Below are 24,728 nucleotides of genomic sequence, written 5' to 3' on the forward strand. Positions count from 1 at the left end.
AGGTGGAATCATGCCTGCTGTGCCCAACAAGTAGACTCCAGCCAGTTTAGACTGTCTGTTAACATTATAATACCAACACGTGATACATATGTAACTTATATATGATATGAGTACCCAAGTTATTGTACAGGTATACAGTGTATGTGCGGTACATGTTACACATAAAAGTTACTAGGTCTTGTGATCATCATATTTTAATAAAGGATAACAAGAGGTGTATATTTGAATTATTAAATAAAAAAAACCTGTTTCACACAAATTGAAAATGTTGCTTCAAGTAAACTAAGATCAAATTATATACTAAGTGTCAGGTGCAGAATTGAGATATAAACAAGATGAGACAATGAGAATGTGAATTCACTTGGATAAACACTATATTTTTATACCTTGTAGTTTATAGTCTAAGAGCTAGTGGTCGGCTACCTGTATGTATTTGACGAGACCTGGGTTTTTGTACAGTGAGGCCCCTGTACCCCCTGTACATGAGATGGGGAGTCACTAAGCTCTAGGTGGCCGACTTGGCGGGCGCTCAGTAAGACAGGTATCAATTTTTGGGCAATTTCGTAAGTATTTGATGACGTCTGCCGTTTTGTAATTTGAAAATATATTATTATTATTTTTGGAAAATAACAATGGCAGACCATTATCGCGCGGATTTCATTATCAGATACTATATCAAAATGTTAAAAGGATTTTGAGGTTAAGAAAATTCCACATATTTAAAATATAAAGAAATTATTTTACCGGATGAAACTTATGATTCAGCATATCATAGTAGTTGTTATAAGACATTTACAGCATTAAAAAGGCAGTAATTTGACGACAGATGTTGAAAAAAAAAGGTTCTATCACAGTCTAAAAAGTCTTTGTCTGCAATTGAACAGCCATCTACACCAGCTGATAGTTCAATAATTGGAGGATACACGTGTACATGATTCCCTTGAAAACAATGCAAACATTCTTGAGACAAAAGAAGCAGAAAAAGAAATCGACGCTGAAGCTGAACTGTCGTTGGAGGAGGGATCATCTTCAGATTCAGTAAAATCATCGAATGTTCAATTTTCGAATACTGTAGCTTCCGATACTGTAACTTCCGATACTGTAGCTTCTGCAAACTCAAATTTGTGTTTTTTTGTAACGAAAAAAGAAACAATTTCGATATAAAATTGACCCATTACGGACTTCAGAGAAGGATCAATTTAAAAAGAGTAATCCTATTAAACTTTAAGCCAGATACTACAATTTACCAAGAAACTTTAACAAAAATAGAAAGTGTTCTCTCATCTGAAGTACATTAACATGAAATTTGTCAGCAAAATTTTAGGTATCAAAAAAGATCACTCGTGAAAAGTCGTGTTCGTACTGCATGGCACATCTCCCGAGAAGTACATGAAACTGTTTATAAAGAAATATGTCATTTAGTTGAAGATAATGTGATAAAACGAGGACGTTGTTATTTTCTGAGTTATTTGCAGAAAGAGTATCTTGAAATATTTAAAGAATTAAGTGAAAGCTCAGACCCAGCATCAATATTTAACGCATCTTATTTGAAAGAAAAACTTCACAAGAAATTTGGCGATAAAATTCAAATTTTGACATCCAACAAAAAAAGTTGTTGCCCCAACGGGTATTTCAACAATTGATCTTTACCCAATTTGTTTTTAATCAATATTTTTAATCAGGGAGTAGTTAAGATTTTCTTTTCTACTAAAGTATGTCCGCTATATAGACGTCTGCCATGATCAATATAAGTTTTTTAAGACCCTAATAAATAAAATATATCAATGGCAGATCTCGTCAATTACTTTCAAAATTTTATTTTTTTTGAGCACTTTCAAAATTGTTTGCCGCAATGAAATCCGCCGCGATAATGGTCTGCCATTGTTATTTTCCGATAATAATAATAATATATTTTCAAATTACAAAACGCCAGACGTCATCAAATACTTACGAAATTGCCCCAAAAATTGATACCTGTCTTACTGAGCGCCCGCCAAGTCGGCCAACCTGGAGCTTAGTGACTCCCCATCTCATGTACAGGGGCCTCACTGTACAAAAACCCAGGTCTCGTCAAATACATACAGGTAGCCGACCACTAGCTCTTAGAACTATTAGGTGTTTCTGATTTACAAAACTATGTAAATTGCTCGTTTTTGAGCTTTTTTGTGTCGTCGACATGTTTTGGATCTCTTCAGATGGGTATGACTCCAGATTCCAAATGCTGCACTATGAGGAAGGTGAAATTCAACATTCATATTGAATACACCCTTTCCACCATAGCAATGTTGTTATATACAAATATGTTATAACATTATTTTACTTTATGAAATAATAAAAAGGGAATCTAAAGGAAATAAAAAATCATGTGAAATATTAAATGAAAACTAAAAATATTTATTAGATTAAAAATTAATCACAGAGGACATAATTTTTTTTAAATAGATGTTATCAGTTCAAAGCCGAACGTTGTGTGAATACCCATAAGATACTAGGGTATAGGGTCATGGGCTATTGCACCCGGCACAATGATAACTCTGCTATTAGCATTACAAACAACAAATTTAAAGATAACAGTTTTAGATGAAAATAGGCCTTGTAGTCAAATTAAGCAACAGCAACGTCAAATGTTAACTATTAGAAAATCATACCTATATCATAGTAAACACATCATTATAATAACAGTTAATATAGCTACTGGCCTGAAACACTTTATGTAGGTTCATAATAACTAAATGAAAACATAAATAATAAATGTTATTGCATTCACAAACTTTTTAAGGGTTTTTTTATTCCTGTACTATTTTTTTATACACCATTTTACAATAGTCATATTTAAACAAAACTTAACAAACAAAAAAAGCATGAGCTTAATTATTACCAAGTTATTAATTGAAAACTTAATAAATATTTATTTTCTATTTAATAATATAACTCTAAAGTTAAAAATATTGTATTTTGGTAAACTTGAATACTAATCTTACATATTTATAAAAGACTAAAATTTGCCAAATCTTTGTAAAGTATCTATTATTCCAGACCCAGGCATTACTGAAACTAGAAATACAATCTGGATCATCAGCCCACACAGCTCAATTATGTAAGCTTCTCAACACATACTTCACCCACATACCTGGCGGATGGTGGAATGAACCAAAAAGTGTAGTCACACTGCATTTCGGCTCCGTATATTTTAGTAATTTTTAAACCAGTATTTTTCGAAATTGCATACTATTTTTCGTAGATAAGTGAATAGTGATCCGCTGGATGACATATTTTTTAAAGTTTTAAAGTAAAAATAACTAACCTAATTATCGCTACAGTCGTGAAAAATAACCTCAACGGTTCATGTTTCGATCGCCTCAGAAGCTAAGGTCTGGGAGTAAAGGTCAGCCAGTCCCTCTATCAGCTGGAGATAAGCGCAAGACCGCCCGTTCCCTGTCTACACCGGAGTCGTCTGCTAGCCCCGAGTCGTCTGCTCCTGTCATAACAACTAAGATGCCAACTGAAGTGGAGGCCTGTGTAGACGCCTATCTGTCAGGAGAAGCGTTTATTAAGACGTTAGTTGACAGATTGTGTGAGGCCATGAAAGCCCATGATTGCAGAGGCCGTTCCGGGCAGCGATCGCGCTCGTCAATGCCGAGCTCACGGATCTGCGCAAGGGAGGTGGCATCGCTCAGAGAGAAAGTCAAACAATATGAAAGAGATGGAAGACCGAATGGACGAGCTCGAGCAGTACGGAAGAAGAACCAACCTGCGTATCTTCGGTGTAGAAGAAAAACTGTCGGCGAGAACACCGATGAAAAGGTGATGAAGCTGTGCCGCAAACACCTGGGCGTCAGCTTGCCGCTGGAAGCCATCAGCAGGTCTCACCGAGTCGGGAAGAAGGTGACGGCGGTCGACGGGAAGAAACGGGCCCGCCCCATAATTGTCCGCTTTACCAGTTACCGACCCCGGCAGCGGGTATTCAACGTCAAAAAACAGTTAAAGAACACCGGGGGTGACGATCTGCGAGGACCTCACCAGGCGCCGACACCAGTTGTACCGCCAAGCTGTGGAACGACACGGGGAGAAGCGCACCTGGACGTCTGATGGAAGGATCCTGTGGATAACCGAGGATGGAAGAAAGGGTATGGCAACACGCATGGCAGACCTGGAGTAGCGAGACACATGACACTGAACTAAGAGAAAGGTTTGTTGATTTTTATTTCCATTGTGGCACCGTCTTAAAAACGAACTAATTAATTTACAGTAAAATGCTTTATTGGTAAAGTACCTTGCGCTTGTTTTAAAATTTTTAAATAATTATATTGACTTTATGTTTTTATTCCGAGCTTTACGTAAGAGAGTAAACTTTTTTCTTTTTCTTTTTAAAAAATATAGATTATGATAATGCTAGCCAATAAATAAACTTGATTTTGTATAACATAGTTGATTACTACATATTCCAATAATTTATTGTTAATTGAGATAATGTTTTAATAATGAAAGTCAGATTAGTTAAGTTATTGTTATTTTTCATTTTCAATACTTTATTATAGGCTGTTATAATAAGCGGTTAATATTTTATGTATATGTATATATGTGTATATGTGTATGTATGTGTGTATGTATGTATGTACGTATGTATGTGTGTATGTATGTGTATGTATATATTAGTATATCAGGTTTTGCTTATTTAACATTGAATGGCTTTGTTTAATATTTATATCGTTATCATTTAGCGGATAATTTTAATTTTAAGCTATAAGTTGTTATTTTTTATTTTAAATTATTTGTCCAGTTAAAAAAAAAATTACTTGTTTTTATTTTATTCTGGAGCCGGAGGGTTAGTGGCCAAGGTTGGCAATGAAGTTGTGCCCTGCATATGGTCACATATATTATAGAATGTATGTAAATTGTATGAATAGTATGTGCTTGTTGTGTGTGTATGTGTGTCTGTGTGTAGCCACGGTAATGAGAGTATCCGCGTCTCCGTACCGACGCCGTGTCTGGGCGGCCGTGGGTCTAGGATAGCAGGCCCGCACGACTCCGCTCACACTCCGCGACCGGTTTGTCCTCCCCCTCCCATTACTCCCCCCCACACCCCTCCTAACCTCCTTATCACGCACCCATCAACCACGGCCCAACTCCTTATCAATAGTATGTCTCCCTATCGAAAACAATTTTAAAGCAGCTCATCTGAACGCTCAATCGCTTAGATGTCATATAGATGAAGTTAGAACTATTTTTTATGAATCAGATGTTTGATGTCATTACTATATCTGAGTCTTGGTTAAAGCCGAGTATTCCTGACGGTGAGGTAGCACTTCCGGGTTATTTAATTTTCAGAAATGATAGATTGTCCAAAATTGGTGGGGGTGTGTGTGTATTTATAAAAGAAAATTTTGGGGTTAAGCACTTGTACTCTACACCGCAGGAATATTCGGGTAAACCGGAATTTATGTTTTTAGAAATTAATGTGTCTGTTTCAGAGGTACTTCTCTTAGGATTATGTTACCGTCCACCTAAGGTGGGGCATATGGATGACTTTGAGGATAATCTCTTGCGCCTTCTCCCGGGCTATGGTCGTGTCTTGATTATGGGTGACTTTAATACGGATCTTCTGAAACCTAACAATCACAACACTATACAGCTCACTAGGATGTTTCAATCCTGCAACCTGACTATACTACCACTGAACGCCACGCACCACACTGCCGAAACCGCCACCTGGCTATATCTTATGGTAGTCTCGGACCCTGAGGAATCATTATACCATGGGCAGCTTCCAATTCCGGCAATTTCCCATCATGATTTAATTTTCTGTGCCCTTTCATTAAAACTTCCCAAACCTAAAGAAAAATATATAACTTACAGATCATACAGAAATATGAATGAAATTGCATTTTTTGCGGATGTTTATTCATACCCATGGCATTCCGTGCAGAATAAGGAGACTGTTGATGAGATGGTTGACTCTTTAAATTCTCTTATATTAAAGCTGTATGACAAACATGCCCCTCTTGTTACCAAGCGAATTAATAAGAAACGACCCGTTCCCTGGATTACCGAGAATATTCTCGGTCTAATGGCCGAAAGAGACGCCTTGTTTTGGAGGGTCTCGGCGCTCTAGAGATGTCAACTTAATGATACGGTACCGCCATCTTCGTAACCAAGTCAAAACAACAAATTAGAAATTCCCGTCTTCGATACATAAATGGAATGTTTTCAGACAGAAATCAATCGACAACTGCGTTAAGGAGTAATGTTAAGAAGCTTGGTTTTGGTAAGCAACCCTCTCCTGCCTCTACTAATATTTCACTTAATGATCTAAACGAGTATTTTTCATCATTTTCTCAAAAATCTATCACCGCAGTTGTTCAAAACCCATTTAGATGAATTGAGTCAACAAACCCATAATATTCCCTCAGACAGCCAGTTTCGTTTAAATCTAGTATTAGAGGTAGATGTCCTTAAAGCAATCCAGGGCGTTATACAAACGAATGCTACGGGTTCAGACAACATATCAATCTTATTAGTTAAGAAAATTCTTTTTGCTATTCTCCCTGTCATTACAGCAATTTATAATAAATCTCTCACAACAGGTGTTTTCCCCACACAATGGAAGTCCGCCTTAGTTTCGTCCACTAAATAAAATTAAATCTCCATCTGAACCCCAAGACTACCGACCAATTAGTATCTTACCAGCTCTCTCGAAAGGCCTTGAGCGAATAGTTCATTCCCAAATATCAGATTTCTTGTCTAAAAATAATATTATTAATGTTTTTCAGTCTGGCTTTCGCAAAAAACCATAGTACAGAAACTGCACTTCTGAAAATAACTGATGACATTCGATTAGCCATGGATCGAGGTCTTTATACCTTACTAGTTCTATTCGATTTCAGCAAGGCCTTCAATACAATCATTCATAATATTCTATTTAAAAAGCTTAAAAATTTAGGTTTCTCTGAAAATGCTTTAGCATGGATAAAATCATATCTGAGGGACAGAAAGCAGTGTGTGTGCAATGACAACTCAATGTCTGATTTCAGAACTGTGACCTGCGGAGTTCCGCAAGGATCAATACTTGGCCCACTACTTTTTATTTTGTACATAAATGACATTAACACTGTATTGCGACATTGCAAATTTCACTGTTATGCTGATGACTTACAAATCTACTCACACTTTAACATTATCGACATAAACCAGACTGTGAAGTGGATGAATGAAGACATACGACTTGTTCAATTGTCTTTAAAAAATGGACTTAAACTTAACCCGGATAAAACCCAACCCATGATTGTCTGTCATCAACGACTTGCCAACTCCATTGACCTACAAAATACACCGACAATAACTGTAGACGGAAAACTTTTACTATACGTTGAAAGGGTAAAAAGTTTAGGACTAATCATAAGCAAGACACTTGGATGGACCGATGCAGTGGTGTACACCTGTAACAGGGTGTTCGCTGCTGTGCACACACTGAAACGAATGCTGGAGTAGACACTAACTGGAGTAGACAGTAGACAGAGCAAACAGGCACAAGTGTGCTCTCCAATTATTTGTATAAATTTAGTGGTTTTTTAGAACTGCAGAGGAAGTGTTTTACATCTAAGTGTAGTGTTTACAACCAGCTTCAAGTGTATGTGAGTAGTTTTAATAAAATCTGTGAATTAAATTATTTAAGGACAATTTAATCAAAGTTCTTTGCATGGAAATACAAGAATGTTAATTGAATACAGATAAAGAATTATCAGAGATAAGACATCCTGACCTCTGGACTGTAGATAACCGAGCTCGCTCACCTCTGGACTGTGAACTGAGCTGGGCTAAGACTGGGCCTGAACAGGTATCACTGCCAACTGTCAACTACATCCAACTTTGTTTACAAACAACTCACATTCCTTGGAAGGGAACTAATTATTATACCACTAGCTTTAATCAATGATCAAGATGGCGGATAATAGGGATGTTACCTATTGCGGTGCTTGTGATAAATCAGTTTTAGGGACTGATTTAAAGTTTTTATGTGGTGGAATATGCAAGAAATTTTTTCATATGTCATGTGTTAATGTTTCAGCAAATGATTTTGAAATGATTAAGTCAGTGAGTAAATATGTTCAGTGGATATGTACCGGTTGCAAAGATAGGTTAGAAAAGATGAGAAACCATGTGATTTCTGCTGATGATTATTTCAATATTCATGACATGGTAGGAAAACTTATTGGACTTGTTAAATCGGTGATGGATGATAATGTACATATTAATAAAAAGTTTAAACACTATATTGGAAAGTGGGGATGGTATCACCAAAAAAATCAACGAGTGTTGCAGCATCAATAGGCCTAACCGTTCCTTCACAAGAAACAGTCGGCAAAGGACGTTAATCGACCTTTAACGAGATCAAGAGTTAAAGAGTCAATGAAGTCAGCAACTGATGGGGGAAATAGGCCCAACAACTCTAATCATGACAATAATCATGACAGTAACACCAATAATAATCCTAAGGGTGTAAAGTCGTTTAGTCCTAGTAAGTCAAATGGCAATGTTTCAATTGAAGGAGACGTTTTTCTTGGATTTGAAGATGAAGAAATCTATGGGGGATCTGGTTACGAGAAAAAATAAAGAAGTTTTCCCTTCCTTACGTGAGAATAAGTGGGAACTTTACTCTTCCAAGAAAAAGAGAAACTCCAGGCCCAATGTTAAGCCTATTATTGGTACGAAGAAGAGTGAAGAGGCAAATGTATGCAAGCTAAAAGCTGTTGGAAAACGGAGTTGGATATTTATATCTCGTCTATCGCCTGAAGTTCAAAAAGAAGATTTAGTTAGCTACTTGGAAGGAGCCGGTGTTAACAATTCAGAGTGTGTCGAGTTGAAAACAAAGTATGATACTTATAAATCATATAAAATTGGTTTGCCTTTGGAGTTAGCCTCAAAAGTGTTAAATTCTGAGTATCTGGCCAAGTGGAACACTAATATGTGAATACAATCAGCCTAAGCCTAAAAATAATAAGGTAAGGAGTATGGTTTTTTTAGGCAAACCCAAACTGTAGTAAATAGCAAAGTTTGCACTATAGCCAGGCCAACTGTAAGAAGGTTTAAACCTAATTGTTTGGAACTGTCATGGACTGAGGGAAAAGTCGGTCTCAGTTGAGGCCCTTGGTCACACAAACAATAGTGATATAATTTGCATAACGGAGCATTGGCTCACTTTGGACGAGATATCTCTTTTTAAGTTGCCTAACTATGTACTGGCATCCTCTTTCTGTAGGACAATTCACTCACATGGTGGTTCGGCTATATTTATTAAAAATAATCTAACTTTTCATGAAGTACCTTGGATTAATAAGTTAGCTGTCGAATTGCTCTTTGAAATATCGGCTGTTTATGTGGACACTTTAAATGCTCTTGTTGTTTGTTTATACAGAGTACCTAACACCACGGATATTGACAGGTTTTTATTGTTATTTGATGATCTATTGCAAAACTGCTTCCCATGTGAATCATGAAGTGATCATCTGTGCTGATTTTAACATTAACTTTCTCGAGACCAAGGACAGGAACACTGTGGCGTTTAGTAACTTAGTTGGAGGTTACGGGTTGAATATCATGTTGAATAATTCAATTACACGTCCTGGGAACATCAACAGGGGCACCTGCATAGACAACATTGTCACTAGTGTTCATCCTGATGGATGGACGGTAAAGGTAGTTCCTACAGTGGAGTCTGATCATTTTGCGAATGTTGTCAACTTCCATGGAGCTGTCTACAGTTTCGGAGGAGGGTAGGACAACGTCTCTTACTAGGTTGGTTCAAGATAAAGAAACTCTTACCTTTTTGAGAAATTTGAATACCATGAACTGGTTACCTGTTTACAGCTATTCAGCTGCTAGTGATAAGTTTTTTGTTGTTTTTTAATTTATTTATGTGGGTAGTTAACTTAACTTTTCCAATTAAAACTGTCAAAAAAAGATCTAGTGTAAATTCTAATATTAATAAATGGTACTCTCCTGATTTAATAGCTCTTAAGGAATCCTGTCTACATTACTATTATTTAAGTAAGGATACAAATTCTCAATATTTCCTGGATGCATATAAAAGGTTGAAAAACATTTACCGCAAGGAGATTAGATTAGCTAAACTCAGTTATAATAATTCATTGGTGGCTAACTCTTCCAACAAACCTAAACAACTTTGGAACATTGTCAAAGATAACCTCACTGTCAATAGTAAGGCTAAAGCCAATACCAATAATAGTATTAATTTAACTGCTACAGGTTTCAACAATTATTTTATCAACAGTATTAATGATCTAGTCAGTAATATACCAAATAGTATTTTTAATGTTAGTTTTTATCTGTCAAATGTTTATAATAATGTGACTTCTGTTTTTTCGTTTACTCATGTAAGTGTTGAAGATGTTTTCTCAGCTATAAATTCTTTAAGTAGCAGTAATAGTCAGGATGTCTTTTATCTAAATTCTAAAATCTTAAAGATAAGCAGTTATTATATTTTCTGAAGTTTTATGTAATGTTATTAATTCATGTTTAGATGTAGGTTATTTTCCTGATAAACTGAAGATAAGTAAGGTGATTCCTGTTTATAAGAAGGGCAGTAAGGATGAGTATCATAGTTTTCGACCTGTGTCCCTTGTACCGTGTTTTTTTCGAAGGTTTTTGAGAGGTTAATAAGCCTACAAATTATTAATTACTTGGAGCGAAATTGTTTGCTTTCAGCCAAGCAGGTTTGGTTTTAGAAGGAATCGCACCACTTGTGATGCGGTTTGTGCCTTTCTTCAGGCTTGTCTGGATGGCATGGAGAAGGGGCTTTGTGTGGAATCAAGGTTCTTTGACCTCTCAAAGGCCTTTGACACAGTGCAGCATAAATCACTGTTGGTTAAGCTTAAACATATGGGTTTTGATCAGATGTCTTTGTCTTTCATTGAGTCCTATCTTAGTAATAGAACTCAGTGTGTGTGTTTTTAATGGGTCGTTATCTAGTTTTAGGGATGTTGTTAATGGTGTTCCGCAAGGATCTATTTTAGGACCACTTTTGTTTATCATATATATTAATGATCTGCCAGCTATTTTAGATGATGATAATACACAGTGTCACTTGTATGCTGATGATATTTGCCTAAATGTTACTTGTGAAGACAAAATCACTGATATTTTTAATTTTAAGATTGGTTTACTCTCGGATTGGTGCAATGTTAATAGTCTGTCTCTAAATTTAGAAAAGACACAAGATTTAGCAATGTCTTTAAATAGATGTAAAGAGATTCAGTCTGTTAAGTTTCTTGGTGTTCTGTTGCAATCTGATTTAAAATGGTTCTCTCACATTAATTATATTTTACCCAGGATCACTAGAGGTATCTTTATGTTAAGAAAATTAAATTACACAGTTTCTAATGATGTTCTTCTTCTAATTTATTATAGTTATATACATTCTTTTTTAATGTATGGTGCCATCTTTTGGGCCAACTGCTCTTACTCTCATTGTCTGTTTGTCTTGCAAAAGCAGGCAGTTCGATTGATTTGTAAAGCTCCAACTAGATCCCATTGTAAGAATTTATTTATTAAGTTACAAATTATGACAATTCCATGTATCTACATTTATCAGTGCCTTATTTATGTGAAACAGAACATACATCTTTTCAAATCTAATAGTGATTACCACAGTTATGAAACTAGAAATAGGCAGGAACTAAGAAATGATTTAGTATCCTACAGTACAACACAAAATAGCTTTAAATATACTGCCATTAAGTTATATAATCATCTGCCATTATACTTTAAAAATCTACCATCGAAAAGTTTTAAATGCTGTATTAAAAGATTGTTAACAGACAATAGTTTTTTTTATAGTGTTGATGAATTTTATGCTATAATTAGTTAATGATTATTTTATTGTATTTTTTGACTCTGCCTGTACAATTATGTAATGATTGTTTTCTTGGCAATAAAGAAATGAATGAATGAATGAATGAATGCAAGGACTTCTACCATTTCACATTAAACTTCTGTTGATCAAGTCACTTGTGTTTCCTTACTTTAACTACTGCAACGCTGTAATCAATGACATGACTGTAGCCCTTAGCACTAAACTGCAAAGAGCACAAAATTACTGCATTCGCTTTCTGTTTGATTTACGTCGTAGGGATCATGTTACACCATATTTTATTCAATCATCAATTCTAAAATTAGCTGATTCAAGATCGATTAGAATTTTGTCATTGTTGCACTCTATTATTAATACGGATTCACCAAAATATTTATCTGAAAACTTTCAGTTTTTGGCGGGGAGTGGCGCAAGAGAAACTCGGTCTGGTGCACTAAGTCTCAGAATTCCAATACACAGAACCAAAACCTATAAACCGATCCTTCACCGTTACCGCATGTAGATTATGGAACTCCTTGCCAGATCCTGTCAAACAAATTGAGAGCCGAAAACGGTTTGTGGCGGAGCTGAGACGAAAATACCTGGACCGGATGATCGTGGCGGGCGGCGGGGCTACTCTTTGAATCGTGACTGTGTGAATGGAAGAGTGAATGGAATACTGTAAGTGTAAGCTATAGTTAATTAGCCTTAATTTACATTATTAAGATTCATTTTTTAAGAGGTTAAATGTAAGAAAGGACCATGTGGTCCTAATTTCGCCTCAATAAAGAAGTGTTTCTTTTTTATACCTGAAATTACTCTGCAGAAGTCTCAACAGCAGAGAGACAACAGACTAGTGGAAGGGCATGAACCTACTACAATTCTTCCCACACAACCATTATAAATGACTCCCACAACTCAGAAACAGGTCAAATTTGTAATCTGCAGCCTAAAATATAAATGATTTAGTAGTGATGATGAGTATTCAACCAAAATTGTGCTGAAGAATTATAATTAATCTCACACTACAATTATAACTAAATCGTTTGCACGGGGTTATTTTCCCTCTGCACTGAAAATCCCTAGAATATACCCCAAACACCAAAAAGGACCACCATCAGAACATGAAAAATTACAGACTAATATCACTAATCTCAACATTTTCCATAATTATTGAAAAAGTAGTTTTATGAAGACTAATGGATATCTTAAACAACATAACTTGATTTCTGACTGCCAGCATGGGATTTGGAAACTGAGATCAACAAACACTGCTATCATCAGCCTAGTCGAGACCATCGTTAACAAAACTGATGATAAAAAGTTGACATGGTACCAGACAACATCAGAAACCTATTAGGAAATATACTCAAGAAATAACTTCAAGATTTTCTAGTGAAAAGACCAGTATACACTCTGGAAGAGTTCCTGACAACACCAAGTAGTAGACAGTTAACTTAAACGTTGTTTGTTTATGCCACTGTTACTGTACTTGGTTGATTTTGATTGAATTGATTAATATAAATATTGACTCTGCTACTGGCGTTCAAGAAATGAAAAATATTATAAAACATTTAGGCTAGAGTTTGTTAATTTTCACTTTAATGATTTATTATTGTTACTTAATATTGAGCATTAATGTTTGTAGTAGTTTTTATAATAATACTGATGTTATGTTCAATAATTATGGTTTAGTTATATGTAGTTTAGCTTATTTATTCTGTTACCAAATGACAGTATAATATGAAACAGTAAATAAATATTTACAACCAAAAGAGTGTTTGATAGTACAAACAAAAAATAAAAAATAAATCAATAACTTATATTTAAGTTATAAGCTATATTTAATTGTCAGAATATTTCATCATGCAGGTTATTTTTGAGTTTTTAGTTTTCTGACCCATTTTTAGTATTATTGCTTGGTGTAAGCATTCTTAATCGTAAAACAGTTAAACAACAGTTTACATTAATTTTGACTTAATACACAAATAACAGACTATAAATGAATAGTACAAGTTAGGCTAGACAAACACAGCAGCACATTGCTTGACTTGGTAACAGAAACTATTTGTTATTTAAGTTCCTGATAGATGTTTTGGTAATCAGTTTTTACCTTAACTTGTGTTGCCTCCTTAAATAGAATAATATGGAGAACAAAGGAATTTCGCTATCTCATTCTCAGTCATATTGTATTCATTACACTGCTAAAGCAATGACAGTTTGGTTATGTTATAACCTCACTTTGTACACTTATCTGTTACATACAACATGTATTATTTAATAATTATTGAAATAATAAAACTAGTGTGCTAATAATAAACCATGCGTAAAACTGGCAGAAGTTTATAAAGAAACCCCTTGAATTCATAATAGCCAGTTAAAAAATATTTGTACTATACTTACGGCCGTTCCGTGTAGTACAGAAATACCCCAGAATCATCTGTACTGCCATCTGAAACAATAATAATACAATGAATTCTGTAACAGATTTTTACTGACATAAAATGTAAAATTTAATAAAACACATTTATCCAGCCTGTTTTCACCTTAGAGAATAAATTACGTTTAACCTTTGATTACATTTTTGTTACACACACAACACTATAATTAAAGGATTAACTAATTGTTTATTCTTATGTCAAGGTAAAATAACTAAACAACTGGTTATGACATAACAAAGTGAGGAAGGCAACAGTTTTTATTAGATTATGTTAATAGAAGATTCAATTTCTTGTAAACGTTGGTTTCTTACAAGAAGTATAGAGACAAAAAACTGTTTTACTGGCTAAAATTTTTGAGCCTGGAATTATTTTTATTTAGAATTTAAACTATGAGGATTGTTTGGTATGTTGATTATTTTGCCATCTGGATGTTACTGAGGCATATTACTGAGAGTATAAAGATCATTCCGTCAATTACGTTTCACAAACAAACAGCTCTCCTAGTCATTAATAAGTCCTTGCTGTTAAAAACTGTGCAACCAGTAGAGATTTCAAACAACTCTCCTAGTCATTCACAGTATTTTTGGAAGATTATACAATAAGTTACTTACTAGATTTAAATAAATTCAGAAATTCAATGAATTTAAAATAAGTTTAAGATATTTTAAAAGAAAAAATAATACTCTATTAAAGAGTATCTATGTATTACAATAATTTAATAATATTATGAATATAAATACATTTTATTTTTATGACTGTCTTATAATCATAACAATATTGTACACATTTAATTGTATAACATTATACTTAATTAATTAAACTCTTGACTTTGACGATGTTTCATAACTCATAGTAATATTAAGTTCTATTTTATATTTTGACAATGTCACCTATTCTTCCAGATGTGCTGGATTGAAAGAATGTATATTATGTAAACTATGAAAATAAAGAATTTGAATTATATCCATCCAAAAACTATAAATTTCCTCAATTTTTCTAGATAAATGTAATTAAGATATAAGAATTATCACATTCTTTGACTAACTTAGAAATGCCTTCATCAAAAAATTCTGCCGCTTTTGCCGTTACTTGAAACGCTGAGAGACCATTTTTTATGTCCATAAAGATATGATAATCAACTCAAAGATTGTGAAATGCCCATCTTCTCTGTTTCGTTGATCCTGTCAACAAGTTCATCACTCACCACTGATGGCCTGCCACTTCTTTCTTTATTGTGGGCGTTTTTGTTTGTTAAACAAATGAACCCATTCATGTTCACTCCCTTCTTCCATAAAGTTTGGCCCATAAACGGCACAAAGTTCCCTATGAATACCTGCCATTAAATATTGTTTTGCTGTAAAAAACCTAATTAAACTACACACTTTGCATTTGGTAGGAAACTCGATTGCGGGACACATTTTGCAAAGCCACAGAAAATAAACAAGTGCTCATATGACCTACTAACTGCCACGTATGCCAGTATGTGTGAGAGAGCACTACCCTCATTACTACCATTGCTGTGAGCAAATGGTGGTTATTTTTGGAATAGCTCTTGTAATAAACAAAGCCCTTACAATCACTTCAGACCTTTAGCTAATAAATACACATGAAACCAAATTTTATTTGATACCTTATTCAAAAATTATTGTTATTATATTAAGAAAAAATTCTTTTTATAATTTTTCAATTTTATAATCTTATTTTCAGTCTAAGCCATGGAATGGAACAAGATGCACATAAAATTATAATTATCATTTAATTTTTAACTATTCTGGCATATTGGAAATATATTATCAATATATTTCCCATTAATTTATTGTATAATATATTGTACATATCTTAACTCTAAAACTTTAGGTAGACTCCGGATTCTTCCTTTTCTATAATTTTTCCTATTGTAAAAAGCATTAATTTTATACAGTAATTTGTAACCTATTAATTATATGTATGTGTATAAAACAATTTAAGCTATAATTAACATATTAATATTTATACAAATTATAATAATCTATTAATAAGTTGTATGCCCAGTTTGAAAAGGTTCTGAGCAATTAATACAGGTTTAATATTATTAACTGCCTTTTAATTTATTGAACAATCTGATAAACTGAGGCGTTGATTCTTACCTTTAAACTTATCTATGGTAGCATAGTGCACCTGTAGTACAAGGTATTGAATGGGTGAATGCCCTCCGACCTTGAAGCCCACATCCTGCGGTAACTCAAGCTTAGGAGCATCTCTGGCCCAGGCATACAGAATCTGTACATACAGACTACATCAGATATGGAAAATACTGAATCTCTTTTATACTTTCTACATCTATCCATAGAAAATATTTGAAGGGAAAATTATGTTTTATACAACAAACATAATAAGTTCTAAAACAATCTTTTTTATGCAATGTATAAACATATAATTTGAGACATCCAGAAGTATGTCACTGCAGAAGTACAACTCTCTATTGGCCCTAGACCTGCAAGTGTTCTTATTACCTTTTTTTTGGAGTACTAAGATCTTGTTAAACTCCCAGTGTTTATAGTTACCTTAGAATCAGCAAATGCCCTAAGCAGTCGAAGGCCTTACCGTAATCTAAAAGGACTGCTGATAAATATTGACTGTCTTGAAGGTGGTCGATTACATACACAACTAAGCTTGTAATTGTACTTATGGTAGATTTTTCTTTGAGAAAACCATATTGACTTTTTGCTATGAGATCATAGTGCTCAAGGTGAGTTAGCATTTTTGAGACTACAATCTTCTCTTCAACTTATGAAAAGGTGGGGATCAGTGAGATTGGGAGATAGTTTTCTGGTTTAGTAGTAAAGCCTTTCTTGTATTTGGATGAATCTTAGAAAGTTTAAAAAAAGATGGGAACTGAATGATTTATTTATTATAATCACAAGTGGTACAGCTAAGTGTTCCTAGAGTGTACTGTAGTAAATTGAGTACCATCTTTCTGTAGCAAATCTAGCTTGTAAGTTGTCAAGGTTTCTTGCTTGTTTATTATAAAACTGTGAACTTATGAAAAGTTATGGGTTTGTGTATTGCAGTTCAGTATTCTAACAAAGACCAGGATATTTTGCCCGATAATGGGGTTTTGAACTCCGAAACTGGTAGTTGTACCAGGTACAAACTAGAACTGGTCAGATATAATGCACATAAACTACTTTTATTAATTGATTCAGTTCTGGAGCCATTAACAAAAATAAACATAATAGCCTGAACCTGTGACAGCTGCAATGTTGAACTAAATTTGTAAAAAAGTATTCAAAGTTAATAGAACTTTTAAATAAAAATAGACGTACCGTGGATCCAGATTCACAGACAGATGCGGTCTCATATGATTCTTGCTCTGAAGTAGAGGCCATTTCTCCACAATTCCTGCCACAATGAGATGTTATACGTTAAGAGCTGTATGAGAACCAGATCAATGGCAGCTGTGGTTAAAGTTTAAATATGTTCTATATTGTTGTGTAAATTTTCATGATTAAAATATACATCAAAATATATATTATTTTTTAGTCTTATTGTCAGTCTACATTTATATTATTTTATAAATTAATAGTTTTTCTGTTATCCTAAGAAAACAGTTTTCACTACAGGAATATATGAATGGAATTCCTCAAGGATCTATTCTGTGACCTTAATTTTTTAAATTTATTACCTTGGAGTATCTTTGGAATTTTTACAGGAAGATGAACTAGCATCTATTTAAATGCATATAACAAGCACATTTCAAGAAAAATTTTGAATGATCCTTTTCTGCCAAATTTTTTTATGAAACTTCAAAAACATGTTTTAAGAAAAAGTGGTGACTGAGGGTAAACATTTTGGCCATGAAGACAAAAAATTACTGTTTCAAACACTTAAAATTTGCTTGTTTTAACCCTTGTGAATTTTTGACGAGATATTTCGTCACACAGTGGCACGGTGACAAACTCAACTCAGCTCGTCAGAGCCTACTAATAGTTATAATAATGGCTGGTGGATTATAGTACTGTGTTTTCAAGGCAACTTAGTAATTATACCATTTTCCAGCATCTGTGTTACTTTGCAAGTGTCTACAATCCTGACTATGACTCATAGCGTGAACCTGATAGTGTTAACAACAATCCACATTTAGTTAAGCTTATAATATTATCCATTTAACACGTTCGCTACCAGGCGGCGCATATTTGCGCCGCTCGGGTCACCGTAACAGACCAACGTTACAAAATGTGGTTGTTCTACACAGACCGATAGTAATTGGTGTGAGACTAACCATAGACCAAGGATAAAATATTGCTGAATTGAGCTATAATTCAACAAAATAACCTAAAATGTAAGTCTGTACTGTTCTTATTTGATATATTGCTGATTTGCGTAATTTTTACGGCGGCGCATATGTGGGACGCTCGGTCTATAGCATCAAAATCTTAACGTAGACCAAGCGTCCCATATATGAGCCATTATTTATTTGCTCAATTACTGTTGGTTTTAGGGTAAGTTTCAATCAAACATGCATATCTTATTATGATAGTATTTTATTTCATGGTACAAACGCTCAAACAACAGAATCATAAATACAAGTTCATTGAATGTATTGTATTTATTATACATACCGTATCTTATTAGGCTTTAGGCTTACAAGAATTTTAAGTTTAGAAATTAAAAAAGTAGAATATAAGAAAATTAAGTAGAAATAAAGTTTATTTTATTTCATGGTACAAAAACACAAATGGGGTTATTTTTACTCCACAAGACATAATACACGACTGTTAACCCATATGTCATATCTATTTAACAAAATAAGTGAACATTTATATAAGTTATTAAATTTACACTTATATTCAGAATGTTCCACGTTACATTATATTTAAGTGCTCACACATTCATAGTATAATTATTGTGCCACTGGTTATAACAAGTTGGGATGATAGGACGTAATTTTTAAGATATCAAGAGACCAAGCGTCCCACATGTGAGCCAGACATCCCCATAGACCAATACAAAAGCATCAAGCCTCTATAATAGACCAGTGATTTTTCATGGCAATAATAGTGGCATGCAAACAGCGGCGCAAATATGGGACGTCAGTCTATTTGAGGTGCCCCGAGCGGCGCATATTTGGGACGCCGGTGCACGGGAAGAAACCGTGCGGCTCATATTTGCGCCGGCTGGTCTGTGGGTATACGACTTTTCTTAACATGGTGGTAGCGAACGTGTTAATAGCCCTAATCATGTGTTGTGTTGTTGTGTAATCATCTGATATTTTCAAGAGGTATACATAAAAATATCAGTAAAAGTCTTATACTGTTCTATAATATATTTGAACCAAAATGTATTTAATTTTAACGCAAGGCTAAAGATAAGTTTGAGTAAGAACACTGAGAATTTGTATCCGCTGAGTCACACTCAAACAATTCAGCCCACAATGGCTGAAAAAGTGATAACAATTAAATAGAAAACACCATTGTGAGAAACTAATAAAAAAACTCAATTGTTGTTTCTTTGTTAAAGTTTGTTATTCACGAAGGATGATTTAATAGGATAACAAGATTGCAGACTGTTATTGTCAGTGTTAAATGTTATAAAAATATGTAACTCCCATATATTCTTAAACAAAGTTTTAGTAACATTAAATGATGAAAAATGTTTGAAATTTTGTTATTTTTTAAATTTTGTTACTTTCAAATGTTCATCATCAGAAATAAAGTTAACTTAACAATTAAAGCTACGGTTTATTACACGTTATTTTACTATGTTTTACAGTATGATGTTGAATTTTTTGTGAAAATCCGTTTATAGTAATAAACTTTTAAAATTAAAAATATTAACAGAACAATTTTATTTTAAAACAGTGATATTTACATTTGTTAACGATAATGAGCCATTAAAATTATGAAAATCGATGATGCTGGAGATTGGTAACAATCATGCATATAATCCAGAGTAACTTAGGAACTCACCATACAGGTTTGTTACTCCCAGGCTTTGTGCAACCATACAGCAGCATGTGATGGGCTGTATTCATGGTAGCATTTGGTTCAAACCCCACTGAAACATAAAAATTACTTCGTACAATGTAATAAAATATTCATTGCAATAAACAAATTACATCTTCCTACTTTTTTAAATAAGTGAATTCTTACAGTCTTTAGATAAAAACACTGCACTATTCTGATTTTGTTTGATTAGTCAAAGGCTTTTGATTTTTGACCACACCCTGTACTTATTAACCAAATTAAAACATTTGGGGTTTTCTGAGACAGTTACTTCTTGGATGAGATTTTATCTTGTTAGTAGACAACAGTGTGTGACCGTACTGAGGGTGCCATATCTGATTGCAAAACTGTTTTTTGTGGTGTACCACAAGGAATTTCTGTTATTTAGGAAGTATCATAACAGATAGGGGCACAATAAGAGAAGAGATAGGAAACAGAATAGGGAAGAGTGGAAAGTTTTTCAATATGGTGAAGAAGATTGTGTGGAGTTGGAACATTGGGAAAGAATCAAAAGTATTGATGTATAAATCTTATTTCCAACCAATTTTATAATATGGAGCAGAGACGTGGACGTGGACTAAAAATGATTTAAGCAGATTGCAAGCTGCAGAAATGAGATTTTTAAGAGGGATAGAGAAGACTACAAGAAGAGATAGAATAAGGAACGAAATAACCAGAGAGAGATTGAAGGTAGTTTCACTACAAGAGACAATGGAAAGAAGAAGAATACAGTGGATGGGGCATGTGAAGAGGATGGGAGATAATAGAATGCCTAGAATAGCACTGGAGAAGGAGGAAAGAGGAAGAAGACCAAGAGGAAGATGGGAGGACCAAGTGCGGAAAGACATAGAGAGAAGGGGACTACAGAAAGTGCAGGTGGAGGAAGAGGAGACCTGGAATGACAGACAAAAGTGGAGGAGGCTGTGTACGACGACCCGTGATAACGGAAACGTCAGATGATGATGATGACCACAAGGATCTGTACTTGGACTGTTAAATTAAATGTATTACAGCTAGGTAGTACTGTACAGTAACTTGAGGAAGAGATCAGATTGCAGATCTTGAAATATACATTACAACATTTAATGAATGATAACATTTAAACACAACAACACTGAATGATTGTTCTACATTTTGTAATATATAACGATGGCAAATGTCTAAAATTCTATTTTCCTTTCAAATCTTCCATCATCAAACCAACTTTAAACAGAGAAGAACAACATTCCAACAACTCATATTGATTGACAACTTGTCGTCTCAGCTGAGCGTGCAAAACAAACTTTACACTTAAAACACTTGTACACAACCGCGACTTTTACAGAAATTCTATTACAGATAAGATAATTCATATCAGCTTACTTATTCCTACAAATTTCATGATAGTACACAGAATTAGTTAAAATAAAAAAATTTAGATTTTATCCATACTATTTAATATTGTTTAACAAAAGAAGAGCTGGTCTGATATAGCTAACAATTCACATTTTAATTCACAGCTTTTTTGCTGACAAAACAAGTGCCGACATGGCTTTCTAGATCCAATTGTATGAGTGTAAAGACAGAGATGCAGTTACAAAAAAAATGCTTTACCTTACTGCACACTGACAGGTATGACAGGTCATTTTAAAAACCAAGTGTCTGATCCATGGACTATGATACTGATAGGTTTGGCTGGGAAGAAAACCGGAGTAGTAATTAGCATAGCCACAGAAAAAATGCAATACATTGGCTAAATATCATACAGCCAGTCATGTAACCCCTTCGCCAAATTATTTTTTTTCTGGCTCCTGTACTCATTCTGCTTGTAGTGCCAGTTATAAGCAGGTAACAATTGTCTCTGTGTCAGAAAAATGTTCAGTGTTCAGAAAAAGCAGTGGGTGAACATCAAATTTTTTTCTAAATTTGGAAAATCTGCAAGTGAAACATTTGTAATTTTACGGTGTTGATTTTTTATCATAAACAAAAGTCTTTGAGTGGTTTAAAACAAATTTAAAGATAGCTGCGAAAACACACTGATTACACTTGCACTATGATGTTTACATGAGTGACGGTTAAGGGAAAATCTGTAATTAGTATTTAACAAGTTTTAAATTAAAATTTATGAAAAGAAACCGTGTTAATTTAAGTATAAGCAGTTGTTAAAACAGCACGCCGACATCCATGATATAACATTGAACGCTCAGCGATGGCGGTGCCTCGACTCTTTCACTTTGTGGTAATAGCTCGGGGTACTGTACGTGTTAACATGTCTGTAGCTGTTACGGGGTTAAGCAAGATGATCACTATACAAGAAAAAATGTATAATAACTATGTTGGTTCTCATGAGTTTTGATAAATTTAATGAATTGTGTGATAAAATTTGGAAAGAAGATGATGAATTTTTAACTACAATCTAATTTCAAAACATAAAAATGGAAAATATATGAATAAACTCTCTAATACAATAAACATGTGATAAAATATTTTAATACAATAAACGTGTGATAAAATATTTTTTACAGTCTTTGAAAGTAACAGAAAACAGTAAATTAGTGTTTAGTTTTTCACTTTCATGTTTTGGGTTTTAATACTTATTTTTTACAATTCACACTTACATTTTCACGATTTATGGTTACCTTTCACCGTTACGTTTTCACAATTCAAAAGTTTTTCTTAAATGGCGAACATACCTTCTGAAGAAACATAAATACTTGATCAAATTAAAAAGGAAATTAAATAATTTAAAGAACAAATTAAATTTGATGAAAAAGAACAAGAATTTATTTTTAAAATTAACCAATCTGTAACTTCTTCTAGTAAAAATGTTGAAGACGAAATTGAAATTTTTAATCAAAATATTAAGGATTTGGGTGCAATTGCTAGACAAATTACAGATATTTCAATAACAGAAACAGAAAAGAATTTTAATTACCAAAATTACCATCTTTTACACTGTTTATGTATATATTACAATTGTTAAAGAACCTGCAGTAATGGAACAAGTTCTGGAACAACCGATATAATAATTATTGAAATCTGACAATAATTTCTTTCAAGAGCAAAAGATAACAAATTTTGTTTTGTATTGGAATTGAAAATGATTTACCAGTGAATTTTGAAATTAATAATATAACTAGATGATTTCAAATATGAAGGAACTCAAGGTTTGTGGAGGTTATTAACAGAAGATTTAAAAAAATTATTCTGACATTTTATGAAAATTTTTATTTTAATCTATAAAAATAATGATCCATTGACTAAAAATATCAAAATCAAGTAGAAGTAAAAAGTATATGAATTTAGTCAAACAAATTTGGGAAAACAAAAATCAAATCAAAGGATCTGGAATAAGAAAATTTAGGGATAACAAAATAGAATAGACAAATCAATGATTTAACAAAACTTTGTAGGATTATTAACTGCATTTATGCTCAAGTAAAAGCTGAAAAACAGTATTAATGGGTGCTAACTGCAATATACCTTCCATCATGTCTAATACTGGTCTTATAAATCCCTAGTCTATTTGACCAAAGTTTCATAGCCTTTGAAGAAAATAATATTTAAGGTTGGTTCATACAACACTGGACTTGGAAAATGATACGATTTTTTGTTCTCTTAGGACAAGAAGCTTAAAAATTGCATTTAGTCCTATAACGACCTCTGCGCTGCTTCTGGAGAGACAGGATATTCTGGATGGGCAAAGTTAGGGGGTAGGGACCGCCTCCTATTGAGATCCATGAGGAAGAATTTAGTGCACTAATCTCAAGTCATGTCCCTCCGGAAGAAGGGGAGGCCAGCTCTGAACCAGCCTCTCCAGTCAAAGCTTCCTAGCACATCTTTATGTCTAGGCTAGCAAGAACGTTTGTCACCTACGGAACAAACCTCACCAACTCCAACAGCCATCACCCGCAATAGACTAGACCCATCGAATTACCTTTGGCCCTAGAATCTCAACATTTGTGGTTAGTGATGTGCCACTCCTGGACATCCATAAGGTTACCCAGATTTAAGTGACACATCAGTTTTTGTTGTGCACAGTGTGGGTTCAACTGGAAGGTATAAACCAGCCAGAAGTGACCCCTGCTAGGTTAAATTGATTATTTACGGAACATATTGCCAAATTACTACTTACCAATGTAGTAGTTGGTAGTGAAGTTGATTCTGATTGGAGTGCAAAGATATAGCTCCGGCTGTAAAAAATAAACATGTACTTTATCATCATTGTAATAATTTTATAAAATTAATTATATATCTCTAGCAATTCTATTTACTTATCATAATATTCCAAGCATTATTCTTTCACCATCAAAGATTCAGGAGAATATGATATTTTCTTTATCACCCTCATGGAACGGTTGTGATGAAATGCCCTGTTGGTGAATTAGTAAGTTAAATCTGTCAATTTAAAATGAACTAGTTGTGGTTCAGTTTTGTCGGCCATATTTATGTAAACTT

The 24,728-nt window shown here is 33.9% G+C and overlaps 1 protein-coding gene across 1 annotated transcript; it reads right to left on the minus strand.

Annotated features, from left to right (window-relative positions):
- Nucleotides 1-4: 4 nt before the first annotated feature.
- On the minus strand, nt 5-24,458 carry LOC124373485 (peptidylglycine alpha-hydroxylating monooxygenase-like; the record flags this gene model as incomplete). Its single annotated transcript, XM_046831852.1, has 6 exons — nt 24,406-24,458; nt 20,256-20,343; nt 17,613-17,688; nt 16,434-16,566; nt 14,270-14,318; nt 5-55 (listed from the first exon to the last, which is right to left on the minus strand). Coding segments are annotated over exons 2-6 (374 nt in total), but the record flags the coding sequence as incomplete, so codon positions are not given.
- Nucleotides 24,459-24,728: the final 270 nt, after the last annotated feature.

The sequence above is a fragment of the Homalodisca vitripennis genome, unplaced genomic scaffold (genome assembly GCF_021130785.1).
Source record: "Homalodisca vitripennis isolate AUS2020 unplaced genomic scaffold, UT_GWSS_2.1 ScUCBcl_5693;HRSCAF=12548, whole genome shotgun sequence".
In the NCBI taxonomy this organism is placed as follows: Eukaryota; Metazoa; Arthropoda; class Insecta; order Hemiptera; family Cicadellidae; genus Homalodisca; species Homalodisca vitripennis.